This window comes from Drosophila gunungcola (assembly GCF_025200985.1).
Source record: "Drosophila gunungcola strain Sukarami chromosome 3L unlocalized genomic scaffold, Dgunungcola_SK_2 000002F, whole genome shotgun sequence".
In the NCBI taxonomy this organism is placed as follows: domain Eukaryota; kingdom Metazoa; phylum Arthropoda; class Insecta; order Diptera; family Drosophilidae; genus Drosophila; species Drosophila gunungcola.
In genome coordinates, this window is record NW_026453178.1 from 5,077,465 (window position 1) to 5,095,270 (window position 17,806).

At 41.8% G+C, this 17,806-nt stretch overlaps 3 protein-coding genes across 4 annotated transcripts in view; 1 reads left to right on the forward strand and 2 right to left on the reverse strand.

Annotated features, from left to right (window-relative positions):
- Positions 1-47: 47 nt before the first annotated feature.
- Positions 48-2,073, reverse strand: LOC128257570 (tyrosine--tRNA ligase, cytoplasmic). The gene is made up of 4 exons (XM_052988631.1): positions 1,351-2,073; positions 878-1,244; positions 495-818; positions 48-432 (listed from the first exon to the last, which is right to left on the reverse strand). The coding sequence occupies exons 1-4, from the start codon at positions 1,988-1,990 to the stop codon at positions 186-188; spliced, it is 1,578 nt and encodes a 525-aa protein (XP_052844591.1). The 5' UTR covers positions 1,991-2,073; the 3' UTR covers positions 48-185.
- Positions 2,074-2,412: 339 nt separating this feature from the next.
- Positions 2,413-17,806, forward strand: part of LOC128257743 (elongation factor-like GTPase 1) — a 78,257-nt gene continuing 62,863 nt past the window's right edge. For both annotated transcript variants that reach the window (XM_052988925.1, XM_052988924.1), the window contains exons 1-3: positions 2,413-4,716; positions 4,774-5,200; positions 5,260-5,373. In XM_052988925.1, coding sequence (XP_052844885.1) covers positions 2,533-4,716; positions 4,774-5,200; positions 5,260-5,373 — 2,725 coding nt within the window. In that variant the 5' untranslated portion in view covers positions 2,413-2,532. The remainder of the gene's footprint in view (positions 4,717-4,773; positions 5,201-5,259; positions 5,374-17,806) is intronic.
- LOC128257744 (uncharacterized) overlaps positions 5,485-17,806 on the reverse strand; it is a 28,288-nt gene continuing 15,966 nt past the window's right edge. Inside the window, 4 exon segments of the mRNA XM_052988926.1 lie at positions 5,485-6,792; positions 7,116-7,266; positions 9,550-9,628; positions 9,753-9,901. Of these exon segments, the coding sequence (XP_052844886.1) occupies positions 6,086-6,792; positions 7,116-7,266; positions 9,550-9,628; positions 9,753-9,901 (1,086 nt within the window). The 3' untranslated portion in view covers positions 5,485-6,085.

The following is a 17,806-nucleotide window of genomic DNA, read 5'->3' on the forward strand; positions in this document are numbered from 1 at the left end:
ATGTTATATGCCATGCAACACTTTCAAATAACAAACCAATGAACAAATTTATTTTTGAGCGCTTTATTTAACAAAATGCATTTTCTTTACAAGAGGAATCAATAAATTAGCAGCATTTCTTTTTGTGAACATTCGGCTTAGTTGTAAGTATTACACGGCTCAGGTAGGGCATGGTTTTCGAAAACCTATTTAATAGAGCAGTTGGCCAATTTACTGGTCAGTTTCTCGCCCTCGGGTGTCAGCAGAAAGTTGTCCTTCCACACGGCCAGTCCATCGCTGTTGGTCTTGAAGTCCGCTGATAGCTTCTCCCACACCTTCTTCTTGGGATTGAGCTGCTCGTCGGGCGTGCCACTGAATCCCTCGAAGGAGAGGCGACTGCCAGGAGTAGCATTCGCCGGCAGCACAATCGGTTCTACCACCGTGTGATCAGCGCTGAAAAGATTTAAGAAAAATATAAATTTCTAATCTGGAGAATACCAATAAAAGTAACCCACTTGGAGGTGCACAAAACCATTCCCTCGGATAGAATGCCACGCATCTTGGAGGGCTTCAGGTTGCACAAAACAGCCACTAGTCGCTGTTCCAGTTCCTCTTGGGTGACAAACTTGACCAGGCCACTAATAATGGTCCTGGGCTGCTCCTCAGCCAAGTCGATCTTCAGCACATAAAGGGTATCGGCATCTGGATGGCGAGCCACTTCCACAACCTTGCCCACGCGGATATCCAGACGATGGGGGGCGTCTTCATCAGCGCCAGCAGCCGGAGCAGCTCCTGCCTTTACTTTGGCAGGTGTTGGATAAGCTGCGGCACTTAGTTTTCTATAAGAAACGACTTAGAATCTTATTGCTGTTTATACTAGTTTGAAAAGGATACGTACTGCAGTTCTGGCTTCTCAAAGGCCTTGCGAATGGGATCCAGCAGTCGATTGATGTACTTCTCCACGGTGGCCTTCAGGTCACCCGGGTGCAGCTTGTCCTCTGCATAATATTTCTCCAGATCTTCGTACTTCAGGAATATGACATCACCTCCGTGTTCCGCCTCCCGGTTAACCTCGAATCCTTCGCCTTCTTTGAAGAGCGAGAACAGGACGTGCTTAACGAAGGACAGTAGGCCGTTGTCGGCAATATTTCCAGGCTCGCAGAAGGCCTTCTTCAGCTTCTTCTTCACGTTAGCCGGGGAATCCAAAAGGTCGATCTTGGAGTCCTCCTCGGAAGATGACATCTTGCCACCGGCCAAACCGGGCACTAAAATAAAAGAAAATAGAAAGCTATCAGAATAACTGATTCAATAGAAAACACCAAAAAACCAAAGAGAATCTAATTTTGTTGCCCTGTGTAATCAGTGACTCACCCATGGGATTCATGAAGTGGATGCGCTTCTCGTAGCCCAACTGGGGCAGATACTTTTCCGAGAAGGTGAAGATCTTGCGCTGATCCACGCCACCAAACTGGGCGTCCACCTTGAGGTACTCCTCGTCCAGGGCCTGCAGTCCGGGATAAAGCAACCCGGAGAGCAGTGGGTACTCCACCTGTTTGACCACCTCGGCTCCGGCCTTCTTTGCGTCATGCTGCGTGACCACGGAGCTTAGTTTGTAGACATCCAGTGTGTACTCCTTGGACAGTTGATAGTCGCTGCCCTTGACAAACTTTAACTTCTCCAGCGGAACGCCAATGGAACTGAGCATGGCCTTGATGACCTGCTCGTAGTATTGGGTGCGCAGCTCCAGCAGAGACCACGGCGCCTTCATGTTGTCCAGATAGGCATGCAGGTCGGCGAACAGGATCGTCACCTCGCATCCTGCCTTCAGGAAATCCGCAATCTTCGACATGGGCACGAAGTAGGCGACATGTGGCTTGCCCGTCGTCGCCGTTCCCCAGTATATTTTCAGATCCCGCTCCGCCAGGATCTTGGTCAGCTTGTCATCGCCGAGCGTTTCCTGCAGGTTGCGCGTTATCAGCGTTTTCTTCTCCGCTGGCGTTATTCCGACCATTTTTCTAGGAATTTATGAGACTTTCGCGTGCGAAATCACGAAATTGTTGCCGGGAAGAGGAAGAGAGCAACTGCATGCGTGGTGATCAGCTGTTTTGGCTTTAACAGTGCAGCTTAACAGCAACTTTTAACACCAGTGCTGGCACTGAACAGCTTGAAGAAAACCAAAATAAGTCATTGATATCTGATATACAGTAAGTTCCAGATATTTGCATTCCTAATTAATCCTTTTAAAAATAATATGAGTTTGCTAATAAATTAATAATAATAAATCCTTTTATTATGAAAAGTTGTGATTTAGAACAGAAAATGATCTTACAAGCTTGGCGGCAAAATGGCTAGGCTGTTAGATTAACTGCACAGTTCTTTAACATGGGCTCTGTTAACTGGGTTTTATATTCAAAGTTCCTGCAGCTGGTCACATTATATTGCGAAATTGCCGCGTGCGGTTTTGTTTATAAACACAATTAAACCTATTGGCGAAATTCCCAGTTGAAATCGTATTAACATTGGGAAGGAAATAACTCCAAGAAACCATTCAGGATGCCCGTGGTTGAGGGCAGCGATCTGGTGCAGCTGCAGCGACGTCGTCAGCAGGTGCGGAACATCTGCATCCTTGCGCATGTGGACCATGGCAAAACCACTCTGGCGGATTCCCTGGTGGCCAGCAATGGCATCATTTCGCAGCGGATGGCGGGCAAGCTGCGCTACCTGGACAATCGGGCGGATGAACAGGAGCGGGGCATTACGATGAAGAGCAGCAGCATCTCTTTGTACTACCAGGAAGCCGAGGAACTAGCTGGAAATCCGGATTACCTCATCAATCTCATTGATTCCCCCGGTCACGTGGACTTTTCCAGTGAGGTTTCCACGGCCGTGCGTTTATGTGATGGTGCCATTGTCGTGGTCGATGTGGTTGAGGGCGTTGGTCCCCAAACCCGCGCCTGTCTGAAGCAAATCTACGAGGAGCAACTAAAACCAGTCTTGGTTCTCAATAAACTAGACCGCCTTATCCTGGAAAAGCAGATGGATCCGCTGGATGCCTACTTCCATTTGACCCAAGTCCTGGAGCAAGTGAATGCCGTTTTGGGCAGCATTTTCGCCTCCGATATTTTGGCCAGGGAGGATATTACCAAAAAGGACAACTACGAGTCTGCCCTGGAGGAAGTGGATGACTCGGAGCTGTATTTCTCACCCAGCTCCGGAAACGTTGTCTTCTGCTCCGCCTACGATGGTTGGGCCTTCTCCGTCCGGGACTTTGCCGCCATGTATGCCAAGCGATTGGAGTTGAAGCGAAAGGATCTGGAGCAGGTCCTCTGGGGCGACTTCTACTACAACTCCAAGAAGAAAGAAGCTTTGCCGGGTGCCCAGGAGAAGGCCAAGAAACCCATGTTTGTGCAGTTCGTGCTGGAGAACATCTGGAGCCTCTACGACATCATAGCCATTAGGAAGGATAAGGATAAGCTGCCTGGGATAGCGGAGAAATTGGGCCTCAAATTGGCCGCCAGGGATTTGCGTCTCACTGATCCCAAGCTGCAGATCAAGGCGGTTCTTGGGCAATGGCTACCCATCGATAAATGTGTCCTGCACATGGTGGTTGACCATGTACCTCCGCCGCACAAAATCAGCGAGGAAAGGGCCCAGAGATTGCTCTATCCAGCGAATGTGGATCTGAGCTCCCTGCCGCCGGAAACTTTGCAGCTCAAGGAGAGCTTTACCAGTTGCGATGCCGATAGTTCAAATGTCATTGCGTTTGTGTCTAAGATGACTCCAGTACATGTATCGCATTTACCGCAGAATCGACCCAAGAGGCTAACGGATCAGGAAGTGCAGCAGCGCAGAGATGAGGTGCGTCGTCGCATTGAGGAAAGGAAGCTGCAAAGTGAACAATCGGAGCTGGAGAAGATAAGTCAGGGCGTGGAACAGCTGAGCACCCAGGTGGAAGTGCCGAAAAAGGAGGAACCCGAACCCGAAGATGGAGAACCCAACGAGTTTGTTTTTATAGCCTTCGCCAGAGTCTTTAGCGGCACTTTGAAACGTGGCATGGAGTTGTTTAACCTCTCGCCCAAACACGATCCTCGCCAGCCCACGCATCGCAGGGAAGATGAAGCCCCCTACGCCAATCGTTTGACCATCGGAGATCTTTACATGTTTATGGGTGGAGAGCTGCAACTCTTGGATGAAGTACCTGCGGGAAATATCGTGGGAATCGGTGGTCTTGAATCGCACATTGTCAAAACGGCTACCCTAAGTAGCAGTTTGGATTGCACCTCCTTCAGTGAACTAAGCATCATGGCCACTCCCATTCTCCGCGTGGCCATCGAACCCGTTCAGCCGCAGGACATGCCCAAACTGGTGAAAGGGTTAAAGCTTCTGAACCAAGCAGATGCCTGTGTCCAGGTGTCTGTGGCTCCCACGGGTGAGCACGTGATAACCACTTTGGGTGAAGTCCATGTGGAGAAGTGTGTCCACGACCTGGAGCACAGCTATGCCAAGATCAAGGTGAACGTCTCCAAGCCAATCGTGTCCTTTAGGGAAACCATTGTGCCCGCTGCCACGGTGGATATGGTTAATGAGGCTATTGTGAAGACGGCGGAGGACAAGGATATGAGCAAGAAGATCGCCATCCAGCAGACGCTCAACAAAAGGGGCACTCTGAAGGTGATAGCGGTGCCCCTGCCTGCAGAAGCTGTGGAGTTGTTGGAAAAGCACTCGGAATTCTTCAAGGTCAGAGCTTAAGTAAATGTGTTAAGCAAGTTATTAATTTATATCCTAATCCTGCAGGAACTGGCTGCCATCCCTCGAAATCAACTGCTCTCAGAGAAATGGACCACTCTGCTGGCCTCCATCAAAGTGAAACTTATTGCAGCTCTCCGGGATGTACACTTGTTTGGCCTAAGTTCCCTAACCACCGAAGAGCTTGTTAATAGAATCTGGGCTTTGGGCCCTCGGAACTGCGGTACAAATATTCTGCTTAATCTTAGCGACTACGAGCAGCCAGACTTTTGGTCAAGCCATGCCAAGTCCTCAGATACAGATATTCGTTCCGATCCGCGCAAGGATTTCAATAGTTCTCTGGTGAATGGCTTTCAATTGACTTCGGTAGCAGGTCCTTTGTGCGAAGAGCCCATGCAGGGCGTTTGTTTTGTGGTTCTAGAGTGGTCCATTCAAACTGAGGGCGAGGATTTAAACTCCCGGGGTCCATTCTCTGGTAGGTTTATGAGATTTTGTAATAAATATTTGTTTTATTTTCTTGCCTTCAAACTCCAGGACAAGTTCTGACTGCTGCCAAGGAGGTTTGCCGTCAGGCCTTTCAAAATCAGCCGCAACGATTGGTCACTCCCATGTATAGCTGCAATATTGTGGTTAATGCGGAAATGTTAGGTGAGTGGTTTAAATTAAGTAGTATAAAATACAATTTCTATTTTTAGTTTAAAAATGTACTTACATGTTTTTATTCTTTAACAATTAAATTCATTTTCAAATGAGACATATTTTAAAATAGTATTTTATTTAACTACTAGTAAATGCAGCTTAGGTCTAAACATAAATAAGCAACTAAATTTAGGTTACATAATTTCGGTGTTGGTTTTTTGTTTTTAAACAAAAAGATAATTGTTTACTCATTTCCTTTTAAAATAGTTTCCAGCTTTGCACCTAAACTATTCGTTTAAATCTTTAAATATTATTTTAAAAAGTTGAGGCCTTGTTTACGCTTAAATGCAAAACAAATTAATTAAACAATTAGTTCGTTCGTGCCCGGGCACGTGTAATTGTTTAATTAATTCGTAAATTGTTTTGTAAATAAATACATGTATAAATATATAAATTAAGAGGGGGTGGTACGCAGGGAAGAAATGCCAAGGGAAATGCCTAAAAACTTGTTTTAAATTAAGAAAAGCTTAGCTAATTACGTTACGCTACGCTAGACGTTACGTGACGTGAACTTTTTGCTTTCTCGAAGCCATTTTCTTCCGTTTTTTTCTCATCGTTACTTCAGTCACAGTTGTTTTTTGCACAGTGTATAGTCGCCGGAAATCGCCATGTGCTTAATGAAATTGTATCTACTAGGATTGGTTTGATTGATTCCCGGAACTTAGTCCCATATGATGCTCTGCTGGAACTCGAGGACGCGATCCCACGGGAACTCCGGCTCGTAGTCGTCCGTTTCCGGAAGGGACCGCCTGGCACGGCTCTCGATAGCTGCCTCTTCCGCCGTGGTGGTCAGTTCCGGCGTCACTGGAACCGCTGCTGCCGCCGGTTCCGCCTCCTGATCCGCCTGCAGAGTGGTCCTGGCCTCCTCCTCACCCGCCGGAGTACTGCTGCTCGGTTGCTCCTCGGTTCCGGTTCCCGATCCACTCGAAATAGCCTCGATGGGCGGCAGGTCGCCGCGTCTCTCGTTGTTGCGTCCGTAGTTGCTGCCCGGGAAATTGTTGATCGAGAACTGATCCGGCCGGAAGTTGGCGGAGCTATGGCTACCGCTGCTCTCCGGTCGATTGAGGTACTGATACGAACTGCTTCCGCCATTCTGGAAGCTCTGATCCTGCGGCTGGTAGTTGGAGCTGATGGCCGAGCTGCCCGCGGAGCTGCCGCCGCCGTAGATGGGTCTGCCGTAGCTATCCTTCTGACCACCCAGGGTGGTTCCGACCGAGGGACGATAGAAGGGCTTCTGCAGTTGATACCTCTTGGGTGGCTGGTTGCTGGGCTTGCGTACCGAGTATCCCGGCTTCACACACATCATGCCGAAGACTCGGATTCCGGGCACGCTGGCATAGGTGGGCTGGTCATGGGCCATGGGTCCCTCTGAAAAATTCAAATAATTAAAAGACAAGCAGGTTAATTTAAACAAGAATTAAAAATTAACTGAGAATTATCCAAACGTTTTTATTTATAATTGAAATCTTAAAATTTGTTCTTAAAAGTATTGCATTTTGAATAGGAAAAATAGTAATGTTGAAGGGTCCATGTAAAAAGTTTTCTTTGTGTAATAATTTTATATGAAATTTTTGTTTTGGTAGCTTGAAAACAGGGCATTAATAAGTAAACTATTTATTAGTATTATTATTATTAAAAAAAAAAGTAAATTGGGAAAAAATCATTTTTAAATTTAAATTTTAAAGTCTTACCCATCTTGAAATGATCGGGACAGCGACAGATGACCAGGTAATGTGATTTGCCGGTTCGTGTGTTTTGGAGCGCCAGAAGGGACCAATCCTTGGGTGAGCGGCATTCGCGCATCTCGGTGGTGGCCTCGCAGGTTTTTGCCAGCGTGATGGCCTAAACATGGAGTGAGTTTAAATATTAAATGGGAAATATAAGACTGAACTTTTAAAAACATTAAAAATAGAAGCTACAAATTATTTTCATAAATAAGAATCGGAAAGAGAATGTTGATCCAACTAGAATTGAAGTAAAGGGCCAAAAAAAAAAAAAACAGAGTGTAAAATATTTCCAACTATACCGGTGACTTTTCCTTACTCGATTAAAATGTCAAAAAAATAAAACTGAGGCAATTGATCTGACCAATATTTTGTTTAAGTGCACTCTGTCTAGACTGTTGACTTGGCTTAATAGTCCAGCCATTAGCCATTCACTTTGGCCCACAGGGCAGGAAAGAAAGTTACCCCGATCCCGATTCCGATCCCGATCATGACTCTAAATTGAAAGCTGGCATGCTAAACGCTATGGACAAGCTGTCACTTAATACGAGGCAGAGAAAAAAAGAAACAGGAGCAGCCAGCGCCCAGGGCTTTGATTTGGTGTTTTGCCAGACTTTAAAGCCGGTGGGCTGGCCCAAACACTTTGCTGGCCAAATTGCTCTTACTTTGGCCGCTTTGCTACGCTTTCAATTGGCCAACTTGATTGTCCTTTAACTGATTTACAGCCGGGCTACTGTTGTAGTAGTGCAACGCTCGCCGAACGTTAATTTGATTGACTCTTGAGGCGCTAGTTTGCATGTCAGCCAATTGGGAAATTTTTTTCTTTCTTTTTTTTTTTCTTTGCTACCCATTTTCCGATCGCTTCATTGGCTGGCATTCAGGTTAATGTGGTCCGCCCGGCTGTTCCAGTTTTTCCTAACGCCCCGCTCTTGTTTTCTGTTTTCCAGCTAAACGCATTTTCATAATTTGCTGTACAGTTCCGGCAAAGCTAGTGTTGCATTTAACGGTGAAGTGAAGTGTAATTATGACAATGTCTGGCACTGCCCACACTCCACACTCCATTTAGTCCACACTGCACTCTGCGGACCACTTCGGCACGGCCATTAAGCCATTAGAAATTCTTTTTATTATTTAATTTATTTAAACATTTTTCTAAGCAACGCTGTTCGCATTTATAACTCAATTAAACGTGCGGAGAACCGGAAAAATTGGGGCGAAGGAGCAGATCATGGCCAGGCAATAAAGCAAATAATATTGCAAACCGCAGGCGAACCACACAACACAGCCCAGCACATTTTCCAGCTGACCTGGCCAGCAAAAAACGATCGTGCCTTCGGTGGGCTGGGAAGCAGATCCTCCAGTGAGAGTCTGCGCCGCGCACCCAGAAATCAATTTTACGATTCGGTGATCCAACAAATGAGGCTCAATTTGGATGGATTCGCGGGGCGATCTTCAACTGATCAAATGATATATTGCTGGCTCTCAAGCTATCGTGTATTTCATTAATTGACCACTATTTGGCCAAATTCGCAAATGATTTCTGGCAGTGGTTTTCCCAAAAACCACTCATCTTCTCTAAGTACTAAGTATTCAAATGATACTCAATTGTATGATTTGTTAGGCGTGTGCAGTCTATCAGCATTTTTTCTTATTTTCGTGGGTACTTCACTATCTTAAGAAAATAACAGAAACCCGATTTTCATGATTTGTTGTAGATTCCTCATTTAAAAAAAAAAAATGTCAAATGCTGTTTCTAAAAACAATTAAAAAGAAATTTAATTTTCTAGAATTTTAAAATTTGTACTTTGCTTTGACCAATAACATTCATTTTTACTTTAGTTTAATTAAATAAAATAAATAACATTTTTAGTTCCTACCAAAGTTATCTAAAGTGCCTCCATACACATTAACTATTTTGATGTAATTTTTGTTTGTGAGGTATTATACAGAACAAAGTGCAAACGATCTCTTCCCAATCAAAATACTTTCACAATAATCTAAGGCTGCTCAATTCTATAACTAATATGAACATGAAATTGAAGTTGTTTCCACTTCCGCCAACAAATTACAGAAAATGAAATTCGTGTCTTTTGCCAGAGATCGTTGCCATTGAATTGCCTCATACCGATCGATCTCATCTACCACTAATTCATTTAAAAAGAAATCAAATCATATTTGTGGTCAGTCAATAAAGATTTCAACTTCCCCATGATGTGGAGTCGTGCCAGTGAGAACCTGTAACTAGCCATCGAACTAATGAACCACCGAGAGTGATCTAACAAATGATCTGGAAATGCATTTCTGCCAGTTCCACTTTCGGTTTGGTTTGGTTCCCAAGGGATCCTCCAGTCGTGGCCAAAGCAATTATCTAAGTAACTCGGTTGGGAAGAAATCAGCTTACCTTCTTCTTATTATCGCCAACCAATTTTGTGGTATGCTGATCATCTTCATTCAGGCTGGCCGAGCAGGGATCACGATATCTGGTAGAGGATTAGATTTGCAGGATTAATTAGAACTAGTACCGGGAGTGACAAGTGGGAAGGTCCAAGCCTCCAGCATGCAGCCTCCAGCCTGCAGCCTTCGAGTTCCAATCTAGCAACTTACCTTGATGGACAGGCGCAGAGTGGTTGGGTGTAGTTGAGCCTTACGTAGACGGCATTGCAAACTTGCTGAATGGCACACTCGGGCAGCAGATAGATGTGCTGATTGTGCGGATAATAATGATATTTCGTGGGTTTCGCTGTCGCCGTTTTCTGTAAAATGAGAAGCGTTGGAAACGATGAGAATCAGCTATTGTTGATTGATGTGGCCAAAAGGGTTTCGCCTCCCATCTTCTATTTGGCTAGCAATTAAAGTCGCTAGTGTAACCCTGTTGGCCAGCTGGTAAATGTTTGCTCCAGCAGACGAGGAGTCTTGTCGAGGCGTAACAAAGTCTTGTTTATCTACTGCCAGCTCTGGCGTGGATAAAGTGCGAAATTGACGCTCCCCCGGGTGCGTTATCCCCATCCCAATCCAGCCCATCGCTCTGCCAAAAGTTTTCTATTCTCACAGCAGGTAGGGTACTGTCATTTCTCGCAGAAGTTTGTGAAAGACATAAAGCCATGACTTTCAGGTACAAAAGGGGATGTATAATTTTACAGTTTTGTTAATAAAAATAATTATTAGTCAGATTGAAGGCAAATTTCTAAGTGCTAGAAGTAACTAATAAAGTTTATTCTCTTTCTGAACATCTTGATACTATAGAGAAATTTTTATTAACAACGATTTATGGTTTTATTGTTTTAATAGTGTTATCTATATATATTTTTTACGACTGAATTTTGAAGCTTTAATTTATAAACTAAAAATTATAAAATTGTATGGGCAAAATGTGTTTTTAAAACCATAGTCATATTAAAATGGCTTGCCAAAACTGTACCCCAATTTAACCCGTTACCAACTAAGATGGTAGGGGTTACCAAACTTTATAAGCTAAAATGGCATGTTAGTAAAATAAAACAGCTGGATATGAATTAAAGTGTCTAAATAGTTCCCGAAAATTAAGAAATTGACAACAAAATCACATTTTAAAAGTTGCCATATTTCAATATTTCTGAAAGTGTATTCAAAGTGGCGATTTCAAAAGCCATATTACGTGTTTCTTATTTAAAATAAGAATAATAAGACTCAAAAACGGTTAAAGTATAACAAAGCAGGAGGAAAAGATGAGATCCCGGCCAGAGACGGACTTCTACCAAGTATTCAAAGCACTTGGAGCCGAGTAGAGGCGACTTGAGTTGATTTGAGTCGCGTTGAGTTGTCTTGGCCAAAGCAGGTTAATGGCAAACGAGACCCTCACATAATGCCACACAAAATTGCTTGGCTCGCCTCGCGTTGCAACGCGCCTTTTCCGTTGAAGAAGGGGAACAAAGTTATTAAGAAATTGATGCAACTTCGGGAGGGGACCGCGTAAAGTCAGTTGTGAGTGTATACTATATAGCATATATATGGTACGTGTGCTTGGTAAGCCTGGGTAACCGGGTAAACTGCCAAACGCACTTTTACTTGTACTTTCCAGCCAATCTCCCTTTTGTTCCCCTTTTGCATCCCATCCGACCTGACCCAACCCATCAGCCACTTCCTTCCTGCAACCATTTCCCAGTGTTTTCCCCAAGTTATTTTTCATTTTGGAAAACTTTTACCGACAGCAGGGGGAACTCAGGATACTCTGTCCCTTCATTTCATTCTTCCCCTTTGTTTAACAATTAAAAAGTTTTGTTGTTGAATTTTTCAACCTTTTTTTTGGGTTCTGTTGCTTTTTTGTCGGCATTTATGACACAATTGAAGGTAGTTTTCATTTCAATGTGCCACATGAAATGATTTTGTAATTTGTTTTCTTGTCTATCAATGCATGAAAATTCTTGAAACGTATGAGAGGATAGGCTGTTTGAAATGGAGTAAGGGATTTAAATGATTTCATTACTTTTAAAAATATTTGGAAGGAGGAATTAAGAAACGCAATTTTTTGATGCGTTATTAATCGTATTCAAGTTTACTCTTATGAAATGATTTTATCTTGTGCTTATAAACATCTAGAAATCTTTATTTTAAGTAATTATTTTGGATGTGTCTTTTATTTAAAATTTAAATGTGCCCTTCGGGGAATTTACAAAATGTAAATGTCAATTTTAAGCAGAATGGTTTAAAATTATTTTTTATTCAGTTAATAGTTTACTATTTTGCATTTTCAATATACAATTTTATTGAAGTTTATCCAATTTGAGAATTAGGATTTCTTTGCTCATATTGATTTACTTAATCAATTTTAACTTACAAAAATTGTATTAATTACTATCCCCGTTCACATTTAAAGTCAAAATTGATTTTATTTTAAGTTAATTCTCATTTGTTTTTACCTTTCCATCAAAAGTTGCAGTTTATTTTCTGTAAGCGCCAGGAGGCAGCTTTCCATTCAGCTGACAATTTATCGATCTAGTTTACGGCCACCTTGAACCCCATTTTCCTTTTCCTATCGCCTCGAGACGCGGCAGCGCCAAACTCAAACAATTCCCTTTCCTACTTAGCACATAATTGAACTGAAAGCATCTTTGGTTTGGGCCAAATTGGCGTTGGGCCATGATCCGCTGCAAAGAAACGGTACTTCCCATGTCAATCATTTACCATTCAGCCACCTACTGTCAGGTAGGTTGTCCCTAGGTTGGGATCGCGACTGCGGGTATGCTCCTTTCTGGAGAGTGATTTACACTGACCCTGACCATTATTATTGAATTTTTGCCGCTTGTACTTTGGCTTTTCCGTTTCCCTATTTGGCGTCAGCTGGTTGTCGCTTCTGTCCAAATGTCCAAACTGTCGCCGCCAATGCTTTTGTTTCCACTTTTCCGTGTTTTTTGCTGCCTTGCTGCCTGCTGCCTGTCTCTTTCACTTTGGTTAAGTACATTTTTAAATATTTACCATGTACCTAGGTGGAAGCGGGAATGGGGAAAATGGGCATTGGGGATTGAGGATTGAGGACTGGGGAATGGGGGAAAATCCCTAACTAGACCCTAAGCCAAAAGAATTTTCCACGAACTGCAAATTAAAGCGTTTTGGTTGCACTGTGTGTCCGCGTCCGCTTTTCACACAGGTTAAAGTTCAGCCAGTGGCAGTTAGCAAGAGATACTCCCTGGCCTGGCCTGGCCGGGCCTGCCCTGGCCCCTCCAACTTTTTTCTCCCTGCCCACCCAAGTGCCACTTGAAAATCGTGTTCTCCGATGCCAGCTTCCTGCAATTTGGACTGCAGCTCTCGGAGTCGGAATCTCGACGCGACCTTTCACGGGTTGTGTTTCTTTTTCTGCACTTCGTGTTTCGGGTTTTTTACCTCTGCTATTTTTTTTTGTTTTTTTTTTTTGAGTGCCATGAATTGCGTTTTGATTGAAAAGAAAGTGACATTTCCGTTGATTTTCCTTCGGCAGTATGGCTCTTTAAAGTTTTCCTTTTATGCAATTCTTTCTTTCCTATTGGCTGCTAATTTTTTTTCTTCTATTTACTACTTGCCTGGGCAAATGATGTGGAAAATTTGCTTTTTGTTTGTTCCATAAAAACATCGGGTGGTAAATAGCGAATAACACAAACAGTAAATTGCAGTGGCAATCGCAGAAGCTTGCTATGTGCAACACGACGTATGCGTGATTTGTTTGCTGATGAATGGCTGGTTTATTGACTTGTTTCGATGGTCATGATTGCCACTTGATTAGCCGACTCTTGACGAGCCATTGATGGGGGAAAATTCGGCGAACTATGATTGCAAAAATGCGTTTTTGAGTGACTGGACAAATAATGAGTTTTTCATAGCTTATAATGGCAGAAAATTCATGAAACCAGAGAAGAGAAATCGAGTAGGATTTAAGTAATTAAAAATAAATAACTTTTTAGCCAAAGGTATGTGTATAACTAATTAAAATAGGTTATTTAACTCTATATACAAAATAGCAGGGGATTGAAAACTCACTTAATTGTTAAAATCTCAACAAATTTAGTGTTTTTGTTTAGTTAAATTAGATGAATTAAATTAAAATACGATTAGTAGTTGGAGCTAAAGTCATTGCAAGAAAACATTACATATTACATATTTTCAATTCCCATTGTTTAAGATACAGTTGCAAAAAATATCAACAGCTTTTTCTGACTAACTTATTTAGCAGTAAATTAGTTCTGCATTCTGGGAGCTCTTAAAATTTTTGGAAATATTGAGGATTATAAAAAATCTCATGCTCTCGCCCCAAAATCTCACCCAAACTATCTTAAATTCAGTGATTAAACATTTTCTAAATAACAAATTGCCACATTTTTCTTCTCCACTTCACAGCCAAGTTGAGTTTTAGTCTCTGCCTTTGTTTTTCCACCTGACAAGCTTGGCAAACAAGTCCTGCAGTCATCAGCACTTCTCGGATTTCAAGTCCTCCGGGCATGTGAGCTTATGGCCATCGTATTTGTTTGTGCACCCTGAACAGGCATATAGCTATCTCTTGTAGCTGGGTCGCCATTTAGAGGCTTGATTTATGCCAGCAGCTCGAAATTTACTTTTAATGAGAGACAGCGGTAGCAGTAGCAACGCTGGAGCTAAAGTTAAACGCATGTAACTGACAGCAGCGGCTGCTTGTATCTATATATCTTGCAGATGCGAAAACCCGGCCACTTGTTATTCAAATCAGCTTGAAGTGATTCAAGAGAGGAGAAAAAACAGAGACATAAAATTTCACCGCCTTGACGGTAGATAGCTACTTCTCAGGCTCGAGTCGCCTACTCGGATTCAATGGAAATTTGCATGGCTAAGGCCGCAATTAATAAATAATTTTCATTTCATTTTCATTTCGAAATTTGATTTAATTACGTGAAAGTCTTCGAGTGCCTCACACCTCCCACCAGTGGGAAAGAACGGAAAATTAGTTGCCATTATTTAAGATTTACATTTCTCAGTTGGTTTGTTTGTTATTTAATTTTATGCTCCAAGTGAAACCGAAATCGTTTTCAAGTACTTTCGTTCAAGTTCTGCGCCCGAGGTTTGTTTTTATTGTTATTTATAAAGCGTGAAGTTTCAAGTAGTAGTTTGTCTACTCACGGATGTATCTTTCTTTTCGGACCTTTTTCTTTCATTCGACACGACAAGCTACCGAAAATCTTACACTTGCACACATTTCACTCGAGTTTGTTGTTCCGCTGTTAACTGTAGTTTCTCATGCAAATCCCGGCACAAAGCCGTTTGTTTGTTTATTTGTTTGTTTACCATTATTTATTTGTTTGCCCAACGCTTTTTCCGCTTTGCACCGGGCAATTGATAATTATCTTCATCATCGCCATAGCCATCGCCATCGCCATCGCCATCATCATCCCGCACAGCATCCAACCCGGTAAAAGTCATTCGCATCGCAGTCAAGTGTGGCACCTCCAGCTGGGCCTTTTCCTCTTCCCAGATCTCTATGGTTTTTTTTTTTGGTGCTTTCTGAGTAGCCCCAAGCTCTCGTAAACTCTCACACTCTCGAGTTGTTTATGTCCGCAGGTTGTAATTAAAATGTTCAATAAATCGTCGAGTTTGATTGTCGATATTTTTCGTTTAAATGAATAACTGGCCACCAGTAAAATAAAAATCGAAGCCTAACGGATGTGTTGCTTATAAACTGAGAGGTTAGAGTTCGGTTTATGCATTCTTGATTAAAACTCTTTTTTAGAAGAGCTGTAAATTCACCTATGTAATGGAGTATTTATAGTCTATTCCTTGGAAATTCCCAAAAGGCTATATTTTGAAATTAAAAATTAATATATAAACGTTAATTTTCCAGTTGATGAAAGTAATGTTTGGTCTTAAAAGACTTATCCCATAATTCTTTTTAGCTTCATGGCATCAAAACGTTTTTTTTTAAAAAGCTTTCTAAATCTTTAGGGACTTTAAATGATTAAAAATATTAACTTGATCGATAAATTAGGATACAGACTCTTTGCATTTTTCTTGGTTTAACAATTTCATATATTTTCTTTGTGAATCCTAAAACGAGCAGATGCTGCAGTGCTCTCTTGAGCCATTTCAGATCTGGCCCAGACATTCAGGCCGCTGAATGCTGGCCAAAGTTGGCTCTTTGTAGATGCGGCCTCTGAGTTGCGCATGCGTAACTGATATCCATCTTAGGCGGTGTTACAATTTTTTGTTTCTGCGCTGTTTTTTCTGCGCATAACTTGTCAAACGGCAAACAAAGGCAAAGCTGTGGCTTGCCGCACCACGATGAAGATGACGGATACAGAATACAGATTGCAACAAAGAAAAAGCAGCAACTGCACATAAAAAATTGGTCGTAAAGTCTATGTTAGCAAAATGTTAAAACCAAATTTGTTTTTAACAATATAAACCCTTATAAATAAATGATCAGAATTATCAAAGGAAATGAAAGTTGATGCAAGAATTGCAAGATGTATAAAACCTATAATGTCTAGCTAATTTTTTTCTGTGCACTATGGAAAACCAAGATGCATACAAGGCAATTACATGATTTGGTTGGCAGTGAAAAAAGAAAATTATTAAATAATCCAACAGCAGCAACTACATTCCATAACCAATTCGGGCTGGTTACCAAAGACGTGTCCATAGTTGTCATCGTCGCTATGATGATGATGAAACTGAATCGAACTGGGAATCAAAGGCGGAATTGGAATCCGTTTAATTTGTCAACCTCAGAACAAACGCTAATTTGTTCTAATTTAATGCCGTTCGGGTCAAGAAAAAGGGTACTTTTATGTTTGGTCATAAGCCCTGAGCGGTTGGTCAGAATTACATTTGGCTTTAATGCCCAGTGCCGTAATAATAATATTTCTACATTTCTTGCCCCCTTGCTCGTTACTCGGCTAAGTTTTTTTTTTTTTTTTCATTTTTTCATTTTTTTAACCGCTGCTGTTGGCCGAGTTTATTGTTCTAGTTTCGTGGGCACCAGGGAGACCATTGGTCCGGTCTCCTTAACAGTTCTTTCGGCTCGTTGGTTAAGGTTTGTTGAACCTTTAATGAGTTTAAATGCCAGCTATGATATGGTCTTTTAATGCACGTTTATGATTTACTCGGGGCTTGCCTCTCTTTTTTGGGACACTTTGTGGGACAGAATTAATGTGGCTGCCATTACGGTAACGATTCGGTCATGATACCCATGGGAAGTCCAACATTAGCCGGTAATATTACGATACGCGGTCAGCCGGATGCTTGGAGCATTTTTTAGGACCGGAAAAGGTTAACATTACACATTTGGAAAGATTTAAGTGAATTTCTTTTGCTTCTTTCTGTCGTTTTTTTTGGGGTTTTATTTACTTTCTATAAATATGTTTAAATTTGGATAAATAGCATTGGAAGGATTTATGTCATGTTTTTAAAATAAAACCAAGGTTAAAAGATAAGGGTGAATTAAAATTTAAAACAGATTTTAGAGAGCACTTAAATGGTTACTTTCAATTATAAGTTTAGCAAATCTTTAACTGTTAAAATGGTTGAAAGTTGAAAGTTATTACACAACATTTGTTAATCGAAGTTCGGTTGAACCTGATCCAGAAATATCTTAACTCTACAACTCCAGTTTCGATTTAATAAACCCGAACCTTTTCTTAATAAAATTCCTAATCTCGTTCTACATTTTCTGCTCACTTTAATGTAAATTTCTTTTAAAAAATCACTTTCCTCAGTTAAATCTCGATTAGCTATCACTTTCTTTGCTGTTCTTCCGTAGTTAACATATAAAATAGCTAACCCAAATACGCCTCGAACTCATCCGCATTGTTGTATATTTGTTCAAAGCAAACATGCCAAACAAATTCACTTTAAACGAGGAGAAGAAAAGGTGTAAGAAGCGAATCCATAACCATTTGATGGCCCATACTTTTTGGGCCTGGTCATTTACCCCAAACAAAAGGCCGGCAAAACGGTCAAAATGTTTTGGTTAGTTTGTTGTTATTGCTGCTTTTTACCGTCAAAAAACGCATAATAAACTCTACGCCAAACTGGGTGGCACAAAACCTCGGTTCTTTATAAACTTTCAGCCTCCTCTTTGTTTTCCGAATCACGTACTCTGTATGGTCATTGTGGTGAAGAGATGTTTACCTGAAAGAAAAGAAAAAGGTAAAGAAAGCGAAATTAGTTGTGTCAAAATAATGGTC

Excerpts from the sequence above, each read along its gene's own strand:
- LOC128257570 (XM_052988631.1), bottom strand. The coding sequence starts at position 1,990 with ATGGTCGGAATAACGCCAGCGGAGAAGAAAACGCTGATAACGCGCAAC. Across the intron at positions 1,245-1,350 it reads CCACTTCATGAATCCCATGG|TGCCCGGTTTGGCCGGTGGC; the intron begins GTGAGTCACTGA and ends CTTTTATTTTAG. Across the intron at positions 819-877 it reads TTTGAGAAGCCAGAACTGCA|AAAACTAAGTGCCGCAGCTT; the intron begins GTACGTATCCTT and ends CGTTTCTTATAG.